Source organism: Sus scrofa, chromosome 8, assembly GCF_054392235.1.
Source record: "Sus scrofa isolate SSC_HxYL_T2T_F1_AM1 chromosome 8, Sscrofa_HxYL_maternal_Yorkshire_Landrace_v2.0, whole genome shotgun sequence".
NCBI classification, from domain to species: domain Eukaryota; kingdom Metazoa; phylum Chordata; class Mammalia; order Artiodactyla; family Suidae; genus Sus; species Sus scrofa.
Genome location: NC_139390.1, coordinates 4,375,400 through 4,396,300, shown reverse-complemented (window position 1 = coordinate 4,396,300; position 20,901 = coordinate 4,375,400). Strand labels below are relative to the sequence as shown.

At 57.7% G+C, this 20,901-nt stretch overlaps 1 protein-coding gene across 5 annotated transcripts in view; it reads left to right on the top strand.

Annotated features, from left to right (window-relative positions):
* The first annotated feature begins 9,553 nt into the window (after positions 1–9,553).
* The window catches only part of WFS1 (wolframin ER transmembrane glycoprotein), a 29,976-nt gene continuing 18,628 nt past the window's right edge, over positions 9,554–20,901 (top strand). The window contains exons 1-4 of one of the 5 annotated variants that reach the window (XM_084971490.1): positions 9,554–9,728; positions 14,627–14,728; positions 15,844–15,929; positions 16,834–17,072. In XM_084971490.1, the coding sequence (XP_084827616.1) occupies positions 16,835–17,072 (238 nt within the window). In that variant the 5' untranslated portion in view covers positions 9,554–9,728; positions 14,627–14,728; positions 15,844–15,929; position 16,834. Of the gene's footprint in view, positions 9,729–14,626; positions 14,733–15,843; positions 15,930–16,833; positions 17,073–20,901 lie in introns of all 5 variants that reach the window. The other 4 variants (XM_084971488.1, XM_084971489.1, XM_084971487.1 and 1 more) reach the window with 4 other exon arrangements.

The window sequence follows — 20,901 nt, the reverse complement described above, 5'->3', positions numbered from 1 at the left end:
GGGGGGGCGGTGGGCATTTAAAAGGGCTCTTTAGTGACCCAAGTTTTGCCTTCTTAGAGCCACCGGAACCTCTGCCCAGGTGAGCTTGTTGGGTTTCAGACATGGGGTCTGTGGGTGGCATGGCATCACAGCAGGGATGGGGACGATCAGAGCAAAGGGGTCACTTGTGACCTTGGGTGGGTCCCTCAACCTCCCAGAGCTTCTGACTCCCTGTCTGTAACCTGGGGCGAAGACCCCCCCACTCCCCACCGGCCAGGCTCATTGTGGGGATTAATGGGTGACCAGGCGTGGTGACCCTTTGTAAGAGTGCTGATGACTTCTGGGGTGATGTGGACAGATCCAGCATCACTGGTCCCGGTATGCACTGGCCCTGCGCTGGCTGCTTCCCACAGGGTAGTTCATGGAGCTTCCCTGCGGTCAGGGGTGTGCTGAGCTAATGCAGGGAAGTCCCGGAGTCACCTGTGCCACTGATGGTGGTGGTGCTGGTGGTGCTGATGGAGATGGCCCTCCATGCTCAGTTCTGGTCTAAGATCAGCATCACATGGGAGCTGCCAAAATGTCCTTCAGTAGGTGGTGGAGAGAGAAACTGGTACAGCCATGGAATATTCTTCAGTGCTTAAAAAAAAAAGCACTGTCTAGGCAAGAAAAGACATGGCGGGACCTTAAATGATTATTACTAAGTGAAAGAAGTCAATCTTTTCTTTTTTTCCTTTTTCTTTTTGGGGCCACATCTGTGGCCTATGGAAGTTTCCAGGCTAGGGGGTCAAATCAGAGCTGCAGCCGCCAACCTACACCACAGCCACAGCATTGCTAGACCTGAGCCTCATCTGCAGCCCATGCCACAGCTTGTGGCAATGCCAGATCCTTACTGAGCAAGGCCAGGGATCGAACCCACATCCTTGTGGATACCAGTCAGATTCTTAACCCGCCGAGCCACAAGAGGAACTCCTGAAAGAAGCCAATCTTAGAAAGGCACTATATGATTCCAATTACATGACATTCTGGAAAAGGCAGAACCAGGGAGACCATGAAGAGGTCAGGGGTCGCCAGGGCTGGTTGGGGGAGGGACGGAGAGGATTTGCAGGGCGCTGAAGCTACTTCGCACCGTGCTTTAGTGGTGGGTATGGGTCACTCTTCATTGGTCCGTCCCCTTAGAAGGTGCAACACCAAGAGTGAAGCCTCATGTCAACGATGGACCTTAAATGGCAACGATGTGATAATGCAGATTCATTGATGACAACTTGTGTCCCATTGCGTAGGAGGTACTGATAGCAGAGGAGGTTCGGTGGGGGGGGGGGTATATTAGAAATCTGTGTATTTGCTGCTCAATTTTACTGTGAACCTAAAACTGCTTTAAGAAATAAAGTCTGCATTTTGGAAAGAAGAAGAACAACAGCAACAAAAAAGTCAAGACAGCACCTCCTCCAGGGAGGCTTCCCTGACTACTGTAGCTGGTGGGAATTTCTCCCCACGCTGGGGATCTGCAGGCCAGCATGACTTCTCCCTAGTTAACCCATTCCTGTTCTGTAACAGGTGGCGGGTGCTTCCAGCTTCCAAACCAAACCAGCTCATAAACCCCTCCAGGGCAGGCTCAGGGATGTGGCTTAGCCCCTTGCATCTCTTGCCAAGGTACCCAGGGAAGGAACACATAGTAGGTTTCTGGCAAATGTTACCACTGCTGCTGGGTCCACATGGACACAGAGCTCTGGGGCCTGTTGACCAAACCATCAGTGACTCTTAGATGCCCTCATTGAAGCCATGGCCAGGCCACACATTGGTGGCTTTCATGGACCAACCCCCCCATCCCCAGGCAGCAGGCTGAGCACATGTCTCAGGTGAAGGATCCATGGCTGGGGGAGGGATTGCCCTTCTCTGGGGATGCTCAGTGAGTGCGATGGTTAAGTTTTAGTGCCAACTGGACTGGACTAAGGGGGGTCCAGAGAGCTGGGAAAGCCTTATTTCTGAGTGTGTGTGTGTGTGTGTGTAGCATTGGGGTTAGGACTCAGTGAGGCAGACCACCCTCTGCAGCGTGGGCGGGGGTCCTCAATCTGTCCAGGGCCTGAAGAGGACAAAAGGGTGGAGGAGGGGCAAGTCCACGCCGCCTCAGCTGGGGCGTCATCTTCTCCTGCCCTTGGACATGGGTTTGAGCCTTCAGACCTGGGTTGGAAGGACCGCTACTGAGTCCAAGCTTGTACTGCTCGCTGCAGGACAGGCCCGGAAATGGAGCCATGAATTGTTGAGACAAGGAAGAGCAGCTTTGTCGGGAAAGTTGGCAGAGAGGTCGGTGGACTCACAGCCCAAAGAACCACCCGGCCTGGCTTAGCGCTGGGGCTCCTTTTCGACTTGGCGGGGAGGGGGCAAAGTCAAACATCTCCTGGTTCCCATCAGCCTCGGAGGGGATGGGTTAACTTCTTCCTTCCGGCCGACACTCACAGGTGGGCCTGCTCAGGATGTTTCCTGCCAGCGAAGCAAAGGTATCCTAGCTGAACGCTCATTGGCTGGGAGGCAGGTTCCCGGAGAAGTTCCACCGCGCAGAAGTTGAGCGGATGGATAGGCAACCTCCATCTCGTGATTACTTTGTAGCAGGACACAAAGTTTCTTTCCACCCCTTCCTGGGCCCCAGCTCCACAGACGGCTGAGGGCAGAACTTCTCAGCCTCTGTAATTGTAACTCAGTTCTTTCTAAAACGTAGGTTTCCGAAGGAGACAGGTTGGGGTTGGGGGTGTGGGGGTGGGCTGGGGGTTTGGGATGGAAATGCTGTAAAATTGGGTTGTGATGATTGTTGTCCAACTATAAATGTAGTAAAAGTCATTGAATTAAACTATTAAAAATATACATTTCTTTCTATATATCCGTATATGTCCTATTGGTTCTGTTCCCCTGGAGAACTCTGCCTAGTGACTAGTGACCTAGTGGGGTGACGGGGACATGGGGTGTGTGTGTGGGGGTCTGGGACAGGCTTCTCCCCTGTGCGGGGGAGGGGGGGGGAGAATGGTGCCTTCAGCCCCAAGCTCTTTTTTCTGGTGTGAAACATCCCCAAGTGCTTGATGACTCATCAAAAGGCCCTTAAGTGGCAGTCACTCTGCCTCCAGGGATGCGTGAATCATGACTCAGACTCATGGGGCCTCAGAGCTGCCTGGCAACAATGCAATGTGTGTGGGGGGGTGCGTGTGCGGTGGGTGCAGGTGCGGCAGGTGTGGGCAGTGTGGGGGGGCAGGCGGGGGCCCTGATGTAGCACCCAGCCCTGGTGACAGAGCCATGTGACCGGCAGCAAGCCCTCTGTCGCAACTCTGACCACTTTTGCAATTTTAAGGATGCTGCAGAGCAGACTGTGAACTCGGGGTTTTAAAGGAACCCAGGAAAGGAGGGAGGGGGAGAGATGGCCCCGAGGGGAGCGGGAGATGGTCCGGGAAACAGGGAGTTGAGAGAGCAGGGCTTGGGAGTCCAGAGGGTCTGCCACAAACCAGCTCTGTGATGTGGGATTGGGTGGGGGCGGGGAGCCTCCGCCTCCTTGGAGAAGGAAGATCCATCGAGATATAACACCAAAGAGCGCTGCCTGTCTTAGCTATGGTCAAGGGCAGGTGGGACAGCCTCCAGCAGGAAGGCTGGGGAGGGGTCGGTGGGAGCATGGCCAGGAGCGCGCCCCAGACTTTGCTAAATGCTGTACACGGCTCCTCTGCACGCTCTCCAAGTCGCCCCATAAAGCCAAGCTTCTGATTCCGCTGGCCTGGGCAGGGGACAGGCTCTCCAGGGGGTTCTAATGTTCACGCAGCCTGGGCTGGGAACCTGCAGCCCAGAGCAGGGCCTTCCACTTTGCTGTCCCCAAATCACAGGGGTGTCTCTAAAATAAAGACTCTGACCCAGGAGGTCGGAGGTGGGGCAGGTTTCTGCATCTCTAACAGGTGCCTCGGTGATGGATGAAGATCCTACTGTGAGTGGTTCCCCTTTGCAGTCACAAGGGTCTCAAGCGTCCCTGTGCTTCTCCCCGGAACCTGTTAACAGGCGGATACATGGGGGGTCCTGGCGTCTCACTGTCCTTGTGGTCCAAGGTGCGGCCAACATGCCCACGTGCTTAGCTGAGCTGAGCTGAGCTCACCAGCCCTGGGGGCTACACGCTTAGGACCCAGGCCACTGAGCCTGCAGGACAAAAAGCCTGGGCCTTCGAAAGCACTTTCCCAACTCACAGTAGGGCTCGTTTGTCTTCCCGGGGCCCACAAGAGAGTGATTTGGCTTCCTGCTTCCTTGACTCTGGTGAACGTTGGTTTGAACACCAAGGGGTCTGTTCAGTACTCAGGTTATATGTCTATTCCCAAGGCTGCCCTTGTGAGGGTTGGAATTTCCACGCCTCGCCCAAGCTCATCGGCAGGAGCTGGATAGACAGGCGACAACAGCAAGACCAGAGCGCCGAAACAACCTGAAGCATATACCGGTTCCCTGTGGCTGCTGTACCAAATAGCCATTAACTCAGTGGCTTCAAACAACCGTTCTGGAGCCAGAAGTCTGAAATCAGTATCACTGGGCTGATATCAGGGAGAATCCACTTCTTTTGTTTTTCTCCTTTATTTTTGTGGCTGCACCTGTGGCATATGGAAGTTCCCAGGGTAGGGGTCGAATCAGAGCTGCAGCTGCCAGTCTACGCCGCAGCCGCAGCAACGCCGGATTCGAGCCCCATCTGTGACCTTTGCCGCAGCATGTGGCAACGCTGGATCTTTAACCCACTGAACGAGGTCAGGGATCGAACCCGCATCTTCACAGAGGCTACACTGAGTCCTTAACCTGCTGAGCCATAGTGGGAACTCCGAGAATCTATTTCTTGCCTGTTCCAATAATAGCGGCTGCTGGCATTCCTTGGCTTGTGGCTGCATCTCTGATCTTCAAGGCCAGCCTCTTCAAATCTCTCTCTGCTCCATCTTCGCATCACCTTCTCTGTGTTTTTGTTGACTCTCCCTCTGCCTCCGTCCTTCAGGATGCCTGTGATCCCTGCCTTTAAGGTCCCCTTGGGCCAATCCAGGATCTTCGCCCCATCTCATTTAATTGCATCTCATTTAATTGCATCTCATTTAATTGCGTCACATCTCCAGAGACTTTTTTTTCCAAATAAGGTCACATTCACAGATGCCAGGAAGTGGGGCCTGATCTCTAGGGGACCCCTTTGGCCTGATACATTGAAGGTCTGAAAAATGCCCCAATTCTGCTGTCCTTCAGCTATAACTCACCAACCTCCTTCCTCATTGTTCTTTGTATGCTTAGCATGTAGCCCAAGGCCTGGAACTGGTAGGACCTCAATACATGTTTGCTGAGTAAGTTGAAGTGGGCCTTAAACAGGAAGGATGTGGGCCCGCCCTGGGACGCAGAATCTAAAAATGGGGGCAAATCAGAGGACTGCGGATGGGACAATAGGACTGAAGTATGGGGAGGCGTTTTTAGATGTCACCTTAAAGAGTCCCGACACTGTCCTAAAGCCTTCGCGCCGTCATCCATCCAATCATTCAATACTCGACAGCAAAGCACAGGGTTCGGCTTTGTGGGGGATGCAGACAGGCCTCCTAGGGCAACGGCACTGAATTAAAATAGGAGCTGCGGAGTTCCCGTTGTAGCACAGTGGTTAACATATCCGACTAGGAACCATGAGGTTGCGGGTTCGATCCCTGGCCTCGCTCAGTGGGTTGGGGATCCGGCATTGCCGTGAGCTGTGGTGTAGGTCGCAGACGCAGCCCGGATCTGGCGTGGCTGTGGCTGTGGTGTAGGCTGGCAGCTACAGCTCCAATTAGACCCCTAGCCTGGGTACCTCCATATGCCATGGGAAGCGGCCCTGGAAAAGGCAAAAAGACAAAAAATAAAAAATAAAATAAATACAATAAAATAGGAGCTGTGTTTTGATAAGTTCTCTTAGTATTTCTACGTTACTGCTCTATGAGTTCGGGTGCTGCCTTCGTCAGGGGTCTCCAGAGAAGCAGAGCCAATAGGAGATTCTCTAGCTATCCATCCATCCATCTATGCACATATGTATCTATATCTATATCCGTACCTGCATCTATATCTAGAGAGAGATTTACTTTAAGGAATTGACCTTGTGATTGCAGGGGCTGACAAGCCCAAAATCTACAGAGCAGGCTGGATACCCAGGGGAGAGTTGATAGCACAGCTCAATTCAGAAGGCTGCCTTCTGCAGAGTGCCCCCTTTCTGGGGGGCGGGGACCTCCTTTTCCCTTAAAGTCTTCAACTGATTGGGTGAGGCCCACCTACATTGGAGCCGGTCATCTGCTTTACTCAGAGTCTGCTGATTTAAGTGTCACGCTCATCTTTTTTTTTTTTTTTTTTTTTTTTTTTTGTCTTTTTTGTCCTTTTAGGGCCGCACCCACAGCATATGGAGGTTCCCAGGCTAGGGGTCTAATCGGAGCTGTCACCACCAGCCGACGCCAGAGCCACAGCAACATCAGATCTGAGCTGCGTCTGCGACCTACACCACAGCTCAAGGCAATGCCAGACCCACTGAGCAAGGCCAGGGATCGATCCCACAACCTCATGATTCCTAGTTGGATTCATTTCTGCTGTGCCACGATGGGAACTCCAAAATGTCATTCTCATCTTAAAAAAAAAAAAAAAAAAAAGCACACATCTAGACTGGTGTTTGACCAAATCTTGGCGCTGTCAAGTTGGCTGATAAAAGTAACCACCACAGCAGCTATATTTTCTGGTGCATTAAGATTTATGACCATTGAATCTCCGTGGATCGTACTTTGCGCCATTGCCTAAGATCCTTCTTTGCTCCTGGGAGGGTTTTCTGCCTCGCGTTCTTTACACAACATTAATTTGCCATTCTTGTTAGTTTTGTAATTTCAGCCTTCAAATATTGCCCACTTTGGACGTCTTATTCGTCAGCATGTTTGGTGCCTGCCTTGTAAAAAGCACTTAAACTGGACTCTGTTTTTTTTTTTTCCGGCTTTTCTTGAGCTGCTCCCATGGCAAATGGAGGTTCCCAGGCTAGGGGTCGAATCGGAGCTGTAGCTGCCAAGCCTACGCTAGGGCCACAGCAACGCGGGATCCGAGCCACGTCTGCAACATACACCACAGCTCACGGCAACGCTGGATCCTTAACCACTGAGCAAGGCCAGGGATCGAACCTGCAACCCCATGGTTCCCAGTTGGATTCGTTAACCACTGCGCCACGACGGGAACTCCTGGACTTCGATTTTTATCCCAGCTGTACAGTCTTTTGATAAGAACTGTGGCCCATTCGCATTTCTTCTCAAAGTTGTTATCCAGGGTTTTAGACTCTTTCACCTTTTATTAAACTTTGTCATGATTGCTGTTAGGTCCCCTTTCCTCCTCCTTTCTTAATTTTTTTTGTCTCTGTACTCCTTCTTTCCACCCTCCCAGCCCCACCGGTTCATTCAGAAGTTCTACGCAGCTACTTTCCCGCTGGTTGGTGCTTTCCAGCTCCTGACAGTTGTCATTCAACTGTTTCCGGAGTTCCCGTCGTGGCGCAGTGGTTAAGGAGTCCGACTAGGAACCATGAGGTTGCAGGTTCGATCCCTGGCCTCGCTCAGTGGGTTAAGGATCCTGTGTTACTGCGGCCGTGGCGTAGGCCGGCGGCTACAGCTCCGATTGGACCCCTAGTCTAGGAACCTCCATATGCCGCAGGTGCAGCCCTAGAAATGGCAAAAAGACAATAAATAAATAAAATAAGTAAATAATTTCCCTGTAGACATTTGAAAAATAAGTGGTAAGGATGCTCCCCGACCCCCAGTGAGATCTCCCCCCCCACCACTGTGTGCCCGGCACTTCTCCGCTCCATCCTTTGCCCCCTCAGCTCCTGGGTTTCGCTAAGATCAATTCTATTTTTTTTTTTTTTTTACTTCCAGGCTAATACAGGTTTCCCTTATAGTATGTGGCTTATGTTTTAAGAATCCCTACTTAGCAATGATCATTCCAGGTATATTTTGATTAAACCACATATTTTGCCAGGTCACGGCTCACCACTATTTTCTATGTTCTATCGTGAGATCTCCACTGTGAATAAGCTGTGTCGGTGAGAGGGAAACTTCTGGGGGTGAGAGGGGCCCGCTCTGTGTCTTACCATGTCAGATATTTTCGTTCCTTTGCCCTGTTTCCTGCCTCTGGGAGCTTCTCAGGGTCAGATGAGAAGCTGGGATGGGAAGGAGGGGGCAGCTGGAGGAGAAAGTGAGGCCTCTGGTGTGAACCTCGAGGCTTTAACTGAAGTCCCCGAGGTAGTGTGTTCAGTGGATAGACCTCACCTCCCAAACCATCTGGAATCTTGCTCTCAATATGCTGGTAACAGATTTCCAGCAGCCACTCTGAGGGGCAGTTTCTGTAAGGATAACCCGGGACAGGCAACTCAGAATGGCTGGGAGGACCAGCCACAGAGCAGACACAGTGCCGGAGGTGCCTGGTGCCACTAGCTGGGGCCCCACATTCCCAAGGCCTGTCTCACGTGTAGACTTTTGTCCTCACCTCCAAACCACACCTCTCAGACCCCAGGGAGAGACCAAAAGAAGAGTTTCCAAGCTGCCCGAGCCTTGCACCACTCCCTGGGCCTATATATATATACACATATATATATATACACATACATATATATATATTATTATTATTATTATTATTTTTAGGGCCGCACCTGTGGCATATAGTACGTGCAAGTTCCCAGGTTAGGGGTCGAATCAGAGCTGCCGCTGCTGGCCTACCCCACAGCCAGGGTAAGGCCAGATCCCAGCTGCATCTTGGATCTGCTCCCCAGCTTGCAGCAAGGTGGGAATCCTTAACTCCCTGACTGGGGCCAGGGATCAAACCGAATCCTCAGGGATACTAGCCAGGTTCATAACCCGCTGAGCCACAGCAGGAACTCTTGGGCTAACAATACATATTCTTAAACGAATCTCACAATTACCTCGTGAAATTATGCTATGCTGCATGTGATTTCGTGCATTTAAAACAGCCCTTGGTTACATGTACACATTTAAATGAGCCAAATGTTCCTATGCCTGCTGCTCTTGTTAGGGGAGCCCTCTCCATCTTTGGTGGGGCCGAAATTAAGGCGTCTGGTGCACAGTAGTTAAGTTAACGTGTTATGTTAATATTGCAACAGCAATGATAATGAATCTGAGGTGAGGCCCCTGGGGTCAGAGTCGCGGGTGAAAGGCGGTCTCAGTCTCCTCCCAGGGTCCAACCACCAGTTAGGGAGCAAGGAGAACAGCAGCTTGCCCGGCGAGCTTAAGCGCTGAGGGCGTGGCGGCAGGGCGGGGCGTGGCGGCAGGGCGTGGCGTGGCGTGGCGGGCCGGGAGGGGAGGGGCGGGGCCAGGGCCCGAGTCGGCTCGGAACCTTTCGCTGTGGGCGGGTCGGGCCCGCCCTCCCGGCGACCTCGGACTTGGCGGCGCCCTGGGCGAGTCGGCGGCAGCCAGGCGAGGCGCTCTGTGATTGGCGAAGGTGCTCAGTGATTGGCAGACGCGCCGGCCGCTTAGTGGGCCGAGTCGGCGCCGCGTCCTCTGGGCCACGCAGGGAGTGGAGTGCGGCCTGTGGCCCCGCCTCCAGCCCTGCCCCTCTCGGCTCTGTGGGCCGCGCTCGCCAGTTTCCACTGTAACCAGCGCCGCCGGCTCGGTTTCGGCAGCCTCTCTTCGGCCCCGGTCCGTCCAGCTCCTCCGGAGCAACTTTGCGGGGAGCCCCGAGGCCCAAGGGCGTCGCGGCGCCGCGTGCGGCCCACTCGCGGGCCGGTGAGTACTGTGGGGTAAGGGGCGGTCACACAGGGCGCTGGAAAGAGACGCGGGAACGCCGGGAGTTGCCGCCCGCCTCCGGCCTCAGTTTCCCCATCTGAGCGGTGGGGCGTCTGGTACTAGTGTTCTCTGCAGGTCCCCCAGAAGTTGGAGAGCAGGGGTAAAGCCCTCTCCGCGACGCTTGCGGCTACCCCTGCCCGGGCCCGGATCGTGTCTTCCTTCGGGGGTGCGCGCTCCCTCCCACCCAACCACGGTGTCCCAGGCATCCTGGGGAACCGCGCCCTCGGAGCACCGACACGTCCGCGAGCCTGGCTTCGAAGCCCCATTGCCGGCGGGAAAACTGGCCCTGGAGGCTGGGGGCTGGTGGCGCTGGGGCCCCAGCAGGTGCCAGGGGGGAGCCCCCGCCCCGCGCCCCGCAGCGCGGGTCTCAAGTTGCCGGGTCATGGCCCTGCCCCCTCGGCTGTCGGCAGATTCAGCGGAACCCTGGGACGCCATCGGAGCCGGTGGGACCACTGGAAGGCGCCTGGGCTCCTAGGTGGAGGCTGCGCGGGGGTCCTGGGGCGTTCATTTCCCAAGTGGGGACCTGACCACTTGAAGGGGCAGCTTCTGGGTCAGGCTGAAGCCTCCCTTGCCCACTTACAATCTGTGTAGCAGTTACTGTCCTCCTGGGGCTCCTCCCCAGTAAGGCGTGCGGGGGACCCTAGCAGCTCCACCCTGGCTGGTGCGAACCCAGCCCGGAGGAACCTTAATTTCTGTTCTGATAGATGGAAGCTTCCTGGGGGGATCTGACCAGTCCCACACCCAGAGTGTGATGGAGCTGGGCTCTGCCACACCAGTTGTCCTGGCTGTTGTTAAGAAATTCCCAGAAACTAACATGTGGACGGTATTTAATGCTGCCAGTGATCTCGGGGCTGGGAATTATAGCCTCATATGAGGAAGCTGAGACTAGTGAGGTTTGGTGACCTGCCTGAGACCACACAGATGATTGGGCAGAGCAGGGTGGGAGACCTCTGCCCCAGGGGCTGAGCTGAGAACAAGGGCTAGCCTGTCCTCACCTTGGACAGTGACCCCTGGCATTTGGCCTATTTGTAAAGGGCTTTCCCTTCTGCCAGGATCCATGGCTCAGGGAGCGATGTCCCAGCTACCTGGCGTGCTGGCTGCCCGCCCTCGCTGCAGCCCCAGGGAAGAAGCCAGGCCAGCAGAAACCCAGAGGCCACACTTTCCACTGCACAGCCTGTCCCTCTGTCTCCAGGGGGCTGTGATGCTCACAGGAGCCCCTTGGCATCTGAACAGGGATTCAGAGGAAGCTTTGTTTTGTTTTGTTTTTGCTTTTTCTAGGGCTGCTCCCGCAACATATGGAGGTTCCCAGGCTAGGGGTCCAATCGGAGCTGTAGCCGCCGGCCTATGCCACAGCCATGGCAACGCCAGATCCGAACCTCCTCTGTGACCTACACCACAGCTCACAGCAACGCCGGATCCTTAACCCACTGAGCAAGGCCAGGGATCGAACCCACAACCTCAAGGTTCCTAGTCGGACTCGTTAACCACTGTGCCATGACGGGAACTCCGAGGAAGATTTGCTTATGTACCTGCTCCCCCAGCAGAGGGCCCTTTGACTGGACACAGGAAAGGTTGCTGGGAGACCACTTCTCATCTTTCCCAGCATGGAAGGGGTTCCCACTCAGGCCTCCCTGTGCTGTGGGGCAGAGGCCAAGCCCTGGTCCAAGATGGGGCAGGGGGATGAGAATCGGGGTAGAGAAGGGGGAGGGCTCTGTGCTTCATCCTCCCTCCCAGGCCCCTCCTCAGAAAGCGGCACCACCACCAGGGCCCCGGGCTGCACATCAGGCCACATTCTGCTTCCCCGCCCTCCCGTTCAGTAGCTAATGCTTCTGTCTCTCCTGGCCCAGGAGCTGCGCTCAGATGCCCGCCCTGGACCAGGCCCCCTCACTGTGCCTGGAAGGCCACCCAGCCCCCTCCCTGGTCTCCCTTGTCGTGTCCCCACACACCCTGATGGTTCTTTCACTACCACCGCCCTGCATTTCCTTCTGCTCCAGGCTCAACCCCAGCCCTAAGCCTGGCACTTGTTCAGGCCCTGGGGACCTGCCCACACAGCCTCTGGTCTCCTTCCTGTGTCCCCTCCTCAGAGGCCCTCCCAGCTGCCTGCACCTTCCTGGCCACACTGCCGCCTCCTTCCCTGTCTGCCTGCCACCTTTCCTCCTGCGCAGTCCCTGCTCTGTTCCCCCCTCCCTTCACCCTTGCCCGGCTTCTCCTGCTTGTCCCCAGGGCTTGGTCAAGTCCAGGCTGAGTGTGGCCCCCTTCTGTGCTTGCGGCCCCCAAGTATTCCATCCTTGCGGCTGTCTGTTTAGGTGTCAGGCTTCCCATCGTGACTAATTTCTCGAAGGCCCGCCGTGCCAGGTCCTCTCGGGAACAGGGAGGCCCAGCAAGGGCCCAAGCCCGCTGACCCACAGCCCAGCTCGACTCCCCCTTGGTCCAGCAAGCTTGGCACGTTAGGGAGAGCCGGAATGTTCCTTGGTGTGGCCCTTAATACTCTGGGGCAAAAATAGGTATCTGGGAACCTCCAAGGGCTCCGTGCCCTTGTCTTGAGGAGCAGCTCTGCCAGGTGGCTGGGTCCTGCTGGGCCATCCAGGCCGGAGCGGACATCCCAGAGCCCACGGACCCCTGGGCCTCTCCCCTCGGCTCAGTCACAGACAGATTTTAGAATAACGTTTTGTTGTAATTCCAAAACTTTGCCTATCCGTTAGAGAAAATTAGGGAAATACATTTAGAAAGGGAATAAATTTAAACCTTAAGTAATCTCTCTACCCAGAGATAGCTAGTGTTACCACTGAGGGGGCATTTTCTTCCATCTTTTTCTGCAGATAAATTTTGCTTTCATCCTAAATAGGCTTGGGGTAATAGCTCCTGCTGCTTTAACTCCTACTTAACAGCGATATGCAGACACTTCTCTGTCTTCAAACCTTCTCACACAAGGTTGCCGTTAACCGCCGTACAGTGGGCACCATCTGGGCTGTGCTTTCACACCTGCCCCCGGACGGTGCTGGGAAGTACAGGCCTGATGGACGCCCGGGCGGTGCTCCGTAAGAGCGAAGGCACGGAGGTCGAAGCGCATTGACGTCACGGAGCAAGAGGGGTGGGGTGGCCCTGAAACCCTGGGTGTCCCTGGTCGTTCCCCTGGGCTGGGATCGGCGGGTGGGCGAACATCTTTAAGGCTTCCCGTGGGGGCTTGTTTCAGAGGTGGATTCCCCCCCCCACCACACACACACCAGGGAAGCAGAGTGGGGCCGGCCTGAGCGAGGGTTAGGGAGCTGAAGGCCACATGCGGTCATTGCCACGTGGCAGTAAATCCATGGTCCCAGCAGCCCTCTCTGGGGGTGGCAGCCCCTCAGCCGAGCTTCATGGTGCTGGCATTCTGTGTTTTGATGGGATAAAAATATGCCTGAGGGCTCATGTGGAAAGAATGCCGGCCACTCTGATTTTCTGGATCTAACAGCCACAGGTTCCAAGCTACCGCTCCGGCCGTGGGGCCACAGTCGGGGTGGACTTGCCCTGCTCGTAGGCATCGGAGGAGTCTTGGGGTGGGGGCTGGGGTGGGGCAGGATGCAGCTGGTCTCTTCTGCAGTTGGAATTCGGGGGGCCAGAGGGAGGGACAGTGAGAGGGGCGGCTCTGGCTCTTCCCCACCCCAGGCCGGGCTGGCTAAGGTACCACGTGGCAAGGCAGCAGGTGCTCAGAGGGAATGCGATACAGACCCCGCCTTCAGGGGCCCCAGCATCACAGGAAAGACGCAGGTCAGAGAAGGAAGGACCGGACACCACGTGGTCCCTCCACCGAGAGGTCACCTGGGAGCCTTGCTGTTCCCCGGGCCAGGGCAATGGAGCATTTCATTTGTTTTCAAATAACTAACAAGCCCTTTGACCCAAAAAGGGTTTGGCTGACTCTTAGGGAACCTGAAAACGAATCCCCCTTTATTTTTATTTTGATTGTAATGTCGCATGCATAATACTTAGCCCAGCAGGCCAACCAGAACCTGTGGTTTCCTGAAATTCCCACCCTAAGATGTCTCTCAACTGAATCTGCTTTTATTTAGCATCTGGGAGAAATGGCTTGGTTTTTGTGGGTTTGGTTTTTTTTAATGTTTATAGTTTACAGATTTGCTTTCTCTTCCTTCCCATCCTTACTCTTCACAGCACCCCTAGATGGCAGGCATTTCATCCCACTTTACAGCTGGGGAAACTTGAGAGCCCGGGAGATTATGTAGCTTCTAGTAAATGGGATTCCTTCCCTGTGTTGCCTCTGGTGGGAAAATTGTGTCCTGCTGGCTGGGGACCGTGCTGTCCCTTCTGACCTGGGGCTTCTCACACAGGAGGAGACAGACGAGTCCTCCTAGACCACCTGTGGCAAAGGGAGGGCGCTGAGGGAGACACAGCCCGAGTGCCGTGTGGTTACCTGAGAGCAGGTGATGCAGACAGGACTCAGGGCAGAGGCAGCGGGGAAGCTCGCAGGTGGAGGCACGTTGGGCCCTCGACCTGCTCAATGTCTAGGATTGGGCCTGGGGGAGGGGCGAGGGGCAGGACGGAGCTCTGCAAGAGCTAAGGCCTGAGGTCAAAGGACAGCAGGTTGGGGAGATGAGGTATAATGCAGGTGGGATGGCAGACGCAGTGGGCAGAGTAAGAGAGGCCGCTCTTTCAGAAATCAGCTGTTTCTGAGCCAGAGGCTCTGTGGATCTGAATTGCAGCTCCGACACACTGAGCCACGGGGCCTTGGGCAGGGGTCTCATCTTTCTGGACCTGAGCTTCCTTATCCGAAAGGGGTTGTGGGTTGAAGGAGGGGCCATGTCTCCATCCAGCACACCAGGGTGGCAGCACGTCTCTCTTTGCAGGTCGGGCCACGGGAGGACCTGAAACCTTCGGTAGGAGGTGCTGAGGACAGCACCTTCCCGACTCGCTCGCTGCCCTCTTACGACTGACGGAGGATCCCTGACGTAGGTCAGCTCCCAGGAGGCCAGCTGCCCTCTGCCCCTCCCAGAGGTGGCACTTGATTCCGGGGCAGTGGGAGCCACGGGGGTGGTGAGCTAGGCCGGGGGGGGCCCTGCGTGGTTGGTCTCCGAGGGCCAGTGCCCCGCACACACCACGGGGTTCTGTCTGCTGAGTCACCCGCTGACTTTCCCCACCCACTGCTGGCCATGTGCCACTGTGTCTGCACGTGCCGCCAGATGAGGGCTTTTGCAGAAGTTGCTCCTTTGTCTGGTTCCCGGAAGCCTGGAGTTTGGAAACCGCGCCGAGCGCTGTGTTGGTTTCCAGGCAGGTCCTTGGGGTTTGATGCGTTTTTGGTTTGCAGCCAAGGAGATGTTTTAAAACAAGGGCCCGTCCCTCGGAGGGAGGAATGCACCGATTGAAATCTCTAGGTCCTTTCCCGGACACGGATCCCATCTCTGGGGCCCCTTGCTAGCTGGGAATGGAGCAACCGTGGTGGTGTAGCCCCAAGGAAGTAACACATGGTGTCCTGGCCACCTCTGACTCTTCCTGTGACAGTGGTGTCCAGAGCTGTGCCAGGCACCCACCCTGGCCAGCCCAGAGCTTGGACCTGGGCGCTGGGGCTGCCTGGGCACCTGGCCCCTGGTGCTCCCCGGTTTCACGTGTCCTCACAGCGTCCCCAAGCGTGAGACGATTGTCCCCGTTTACAGTGGAGGAAACTGAGGTACAGAGGGGGCGTGGCCTGCTCAGGGCCACAGAGCTGGTGGGCACAGCCAAGGGCACGGGCCACATCCCTCGTTGCCGGCCTTTCCCTGGCCTGCGTTCATCTTCTCATCTCACGAAGCAGATGGACTTGACCTTGAGGCTGTGGGGGGGTGGGGCATGGCGTCCTTCGGGAATCTGAAGAAGAGCTGCCCGCATCCCCCACCTTGCACACGGTCCTGATACTTCAGGGGCTGCGTCCCCAAAGCCCACCTGGGGCCCCTCTAGGATCCTGGGGTGGGGAACTCCAGGGGTGCTCAGGGCCCCCGCCCGGGGCTCGTGCTTGCCCCGAATCCTGTCAGCGGTTGTTCTGCCGTGTTGCTAAATGGCATTATTGACTCATCGGGCGCTTTCCCCACAGAGGACTCTCTGTAATCTCTGTGCTCTCCAGTCTGCTCCAGTCGCCAGTTCTGACCCACAGCCCCCGTCTCCATCCTGCCACGTCGGGTATGTTCATACCTGGTGGCTCTCAAGGGCCCTGACTTTTGTCCTGTGGTTTGGCAGCGTGGGGGGCTTTGGAGTTGGGCAGGCCTGACTGCACCCTGGCTGTTTCCCCTCCCTCCCCCTCCTTCCCCCCCCTTCCCCCCTCCCTCTCTCTCCCCTCCTTCCCCCTACCCCCCTCCACTTCTCACTTTACTTAACTTTCCCTTTGTGCCAGTGTGTTCGTGTTCTAGGGATCTTAAGAGAAATGCGCAGAAACTTGGTGGCTTTAAACAATAGGAATCTATTGTCTCAGAGGGGCGGGGGCAGGAGTCCTTCGTGGAGGATGTCGGCCGGGTTCTGAGGGGGAGCCCCCGTCCCCGCCTCTCCCGGCCTTGGGTGTTCTTGGCAGGCCATCTCGGCACCCCTGGCCGGCAGCTGCCTCTCTCCTTCACGTGCCGCCCCCTCTCTGCGTGCCCCCCTCTCCTCATGAGGACGCCCGTCGTTGGGTTAGGGCCCACCCGGATTCAGGGTGGTCTCATCTCAGGATCCTCAGTTACACCCGCAGAGACCCCTTCTTGCCTGGCACAGCCTGGCACTGCGCCCCGGGCTCACGCGGACCATCTCACTGAGTCCTCGGGACGTTGGCATCCCCTCAGACACACACCCCCGCGGTCCCGCAGCGCGCACCTGGGGAGGCGGGGGCTCAAGTCTGCGGCTCGTGACTGCCCTGCGACCTGTGACTGCTGTGGGACCTGCCAGGCCGGCCAGTCTCGAGGGCTTTCCGCCCTTGGTTTCCTGCTGGAAAGTGGGAGGCGAATGAGATGACACAGAATGCTGGCAGCCCCCTCCGCTTACCCAAAGCAAGAGGCCAGCACAGCGGGCTTGAGCGGCCTTGTGCGTGTCTGACCCTCGGCTTTTCTTGCCACAGGATGGCCTCCCCGGCCCCTCCACCCAGCCCCTCGGGCCCTCAGCCTCCACCTCCAGCCCCGCCCCAGGCCCGCTCGCGGCTCAACGCCACCGCCTCGGTGGAGCAGGAGAAGAGCGAGGCGCCCCGGGCTGCCGGACCCCAAGCTGGACCTGGACCTGGACCGGATGTGAGGGATGCTGCTGCCCCAGATGCGCCCCGGGCCTCACGTGCCAGGAGCCAAGAAAGAGTGGACAGGACAGGTATGTGGTTGGGAAGCCAGACTGGCCTCACTTGGGGCTGTGCTAAGAGCAGGGCTGGCACGTGGTCCAGATGCCCCTGTGAGAGTCCTCCTGCAGGGCGTCCCTGTGGCGGGGGCCACCTGCACCACCCAGGACCACGGGCTCCCACCTCGCAGCGGGCTTTGGTCCTAAGTTCACACGCTCGGGCTCGGGCTGTAGCAGACGTGGAGTTTCCTTATTTTATTTATAATCAAATGCACCAGCTCCCTTCTGCTCAGGGATCTGGTGTGTGGCTGGAGGAAGGCTTCCCCTCCCACACCTCTGGTCCTGCCCAGCACTCGAGGCAGCCCACACTGTCCCCTGTCCACCACAACCACTTCTCAGGGGCCATCCGGTCAGGCGGCCCTGCTTGGTCTGGGGTGCTCATGCGGCTACTCCCCTCGGGGGCCGGCTGCCACCCTGGAACACGCCTGGGCCTGGACCCAGGTCCCTGCCGCCCTCTGGACCACCATCGTCCATCCCCAGGCCAGGCCGCTAAGTGCTCCCCCCGCCCCCCAGGCCACTCCTCACGTTTCCACTTTGTCTCATGAGGCGCCTCCCAGGGCAGAGACCAGAGGGCGTGAGGACCCGGGTGGGGCGGGCCAGCTAGTTGTGGTGCTGACATAGGCAGAGGGGCCCCAGGGCTTGGCTTGTTCTCTGTCCACCTTCTGTCCACCTGCTGCTCCTGAGCAGGGCCCTTTGCTGACCCTGAGAGGCCATCAGTGGCCCAGGTGAATCAGACCTGTCCCCTGTCTCAGGAGCTGAGGGAGGCATAGGCCTTGGGGGCACAGAGGTGGCTCTGCACTGGGGCTGGGGAGGTGGGCCCCTCCTTTCTGGCAGAGATGATGCCCGAGCAAGAAGTAGCCTGAGGGGGTGCATGGCATGGGCGAGGGCCAGAGGGAAGAAATGGCCCCGCCTGGGGTGCAGAGGGCCCCAGACCTGCCAGTGACGGGGTGGCGACAGGAAAGAATGGGTCCGGGTGATGCTCGCACCTGTGTCTGACCTGCGATTGGGCTGCAGCAGGAGAGAGTGGTGGGGATGGCAGGACTGGCACCGGGCAGTACCACGAGCCTCTCATGAGCCTCTCCTTCGTGCTCTGGGGGCTGTGGTAGGTTGAAATCCTCAAGCCTCACTGTGACTTTCACGGAGGCGGCAAAGGGAGGCGCCCCAGGCTCTGGCCGTGATGTTTGGGGAAAACACAGCTGCTCTCGGCGTTGCCTTTTCTAATACTCCACCCAGGGCTTCCCATACATCTGTCTGGTTCTCACAGAGACCGACCCTGCAAAGCAGGGACCTTGGTTCCCTGGACTGTTTATCTCTTTAAGTGTCGGGGCCCCGAGGTGGTGCAGGAAGGGCCGAGGTGGCCGCGGTGGGACCCTCGGCTGGGCTGGCGGCCCTGAGTCGTGTGTCCTCGAGGGAGTCAGGAGGCCCGTGGAGCCTGCTTCTGCACCTAGAGAGTGGGTGGGGTCACAGCAGCCACGGGGAGTGCGCGTGCTGGGCCCTGGTGCTCTCAACGAGCGTCCCGCAGCCCCCGTGCAGTGCGTGGGATGTGATGCTGAGTCAGAGCCCCTCGTTCCACAGGTGCCTGCGTGGTGGTGGGCGGGGAGGGTCTGTGTGGAGTACAGAGCTCAAGGTGCTTCATGAATGTCATCATGCCTCCCCCCACCCCGACCCGTAACTCTCTTCCTTCCCATTCAGGCCTCCTTGCGCCTCAGGGCATCCGTGCATCAATGCCCCACTCAGTCCCGCTTCGTCAGCTCAGGGCGTGTGTGTCTGGCGGGGGGGGGGAGGCTTGGTGACATTTGTGTGTGCCTCCAATTCCTCTCTCTGTGGAGCTTGTGCTGCAAACCGTGTGTGTGTGTGTGTGTGTGTGTGTGTGTGTGTGTGTGTGTCTTGTGTCTGGCACCACTGTCGGGCAGGACACCGTGACTCTCTCCTGTTCACAGGGGCTTCCTCTCCCCCAGGTGGTCGGTGTGAGTGAGGAGGTCCCCAGCCACACGCCCCCTGTTCACACTTACCTGGTCACGCTTGCCCTGCCCTTCTCCAGCTCACCTCGCCTTGATCGCCCCAGCTCAGTGCCCCCTCCAGCCCACACTGAGGCCCCAGGCCCGTGGTGGTGAGCACCTGCGGGGCGCACCTGCTGTGTGCACCTGGGACCTGGGGGCTTTATGTGACCCTTACAGCAGCCCGAGAGGGAGGCTCTATTGACCCCGCTGAGAGTTGCCGAAGTGGCCGGTGCTGAATGCTGGGCTCGGGGACCATCCTAGTCTCCCATCCACGCTGCCCCCTGCCCCTAGCGGAACTGCAGGGACCCCTAAGCTCGGATGAGGCGGGCCTGAGCTGCCTGCTCAATCACACTGGACTCGTGTGCACTTGACCCCAGAAATGCACCCACGGGGCTCCTCTGACCTCCCCACCGCCTTCAAAGATCACCGCCGTCTCTGCTTTGTCTCCTAGGCCTCTGGGCAGGCCAGAGCCTGATCCGGAATCTCGGTCCAGCCGCAAATGCCCCAGGGCCGCGGGGACCGGGGCTGGGAGCGCACTTGGTTTCAATCTGGGTGATGCAAACAGCCCTGGAGGATGGACCGAGACAAGACGGCAGGTTTCAGATAAGAGGAGTCAGGAAACAGATGTGGTCCCTGTTTGCCTTCTGTCCCTGAGTTGGGGGTGGGGAGTATGGCGCCCAGGCTGGGCAGCTTGGCAGCCTCGGGGTCCCAGCCCCCCACGTCTGGGTGCTATTTCCCTTTCCTCCGTCTCATCGCTGCTTCTGAATTGGACACTGCAGGCCCCACCCTGCCGGCCCTGCACGGCTCAGAGAACATCGACGCAGGGAGGGGTTTGTGGGGGTTTTAATTCAATTAACTCACTTCTTCATCCAGCAGGGGTGTGGTGAGCGCCAGTCAAATACCAGTAGGTGACAAGAGAAGGAATATAGTCCATAGCACATTCCATGCCAGGCGCCACTTGGGGTCCTGTCCGTGTCACCCGTCGACCCACTTCTCCAGCAGCTTCCAGGCACAGAGGTCAGGTAGATGGTCCCAGGCCTCCAGCCGGCAAGGGGGGAGGTCGAGATGCGAGCGCAGTCTGGAGTCGGTGCTCACCCACCCGGGGCCTCCAGTGGCAGTGGTGACCACAGCTTGCACCCTGGGCCTGTCTCTCCTGTGTCCTGGGCTCAGAGCCAGGGGCCTGTGCACGAGCAGAGCGGAGATGGGCTTGGAGCCCAGGCCGTCCCCGGGGTGGAACAGGGGGGCTTCACCTCTGTTCACCTCGCTCAGGCGAGGGAGAGACGAAGTCAACAAGTCGCTGTCCTCGGCGAGCCCCAGGCAGGGGCCCCGGGCCACGAGGCGCCCTTTCTGCCACATGCATGGGCCCTGGGGATGACCGGCCCACAGGAATGCCGAGTCCCTGAGGCCTCCAGCTGCTGGTGCCCGGCTGGCATTCACTTAGGCACGGCAGGCCCACAGGCGGAGATGGTGGCCGGAACCCTGGGCTGGGGGTGCAGCCTGCCAGGAAGCATTCACCCCACATTGACCAAGGGCCCACCCAGTGGGTACAGGAGATGGGGGGCCAGGCAGAAGGGCCCACCTCTGGGAGGGAGACCCCAGGGGGGGTTGGTGAAGAGGGGCCTATGGGTGCGGGGCACACCAGGCACAAAGCCTCCGAGGCCAGTGGCCCTGGGCAGGGGTCAGACACGAGGTTGAGAGGGTGCCAGCTGAGTGGGGCCTCGAGGGTCAGAGCAAGGAGAATGGGTGTCCCGTGAGCATTGGAGGGTTTAAACCAGAGGAATGTGATGTCTGTCACAGGGAGGTGA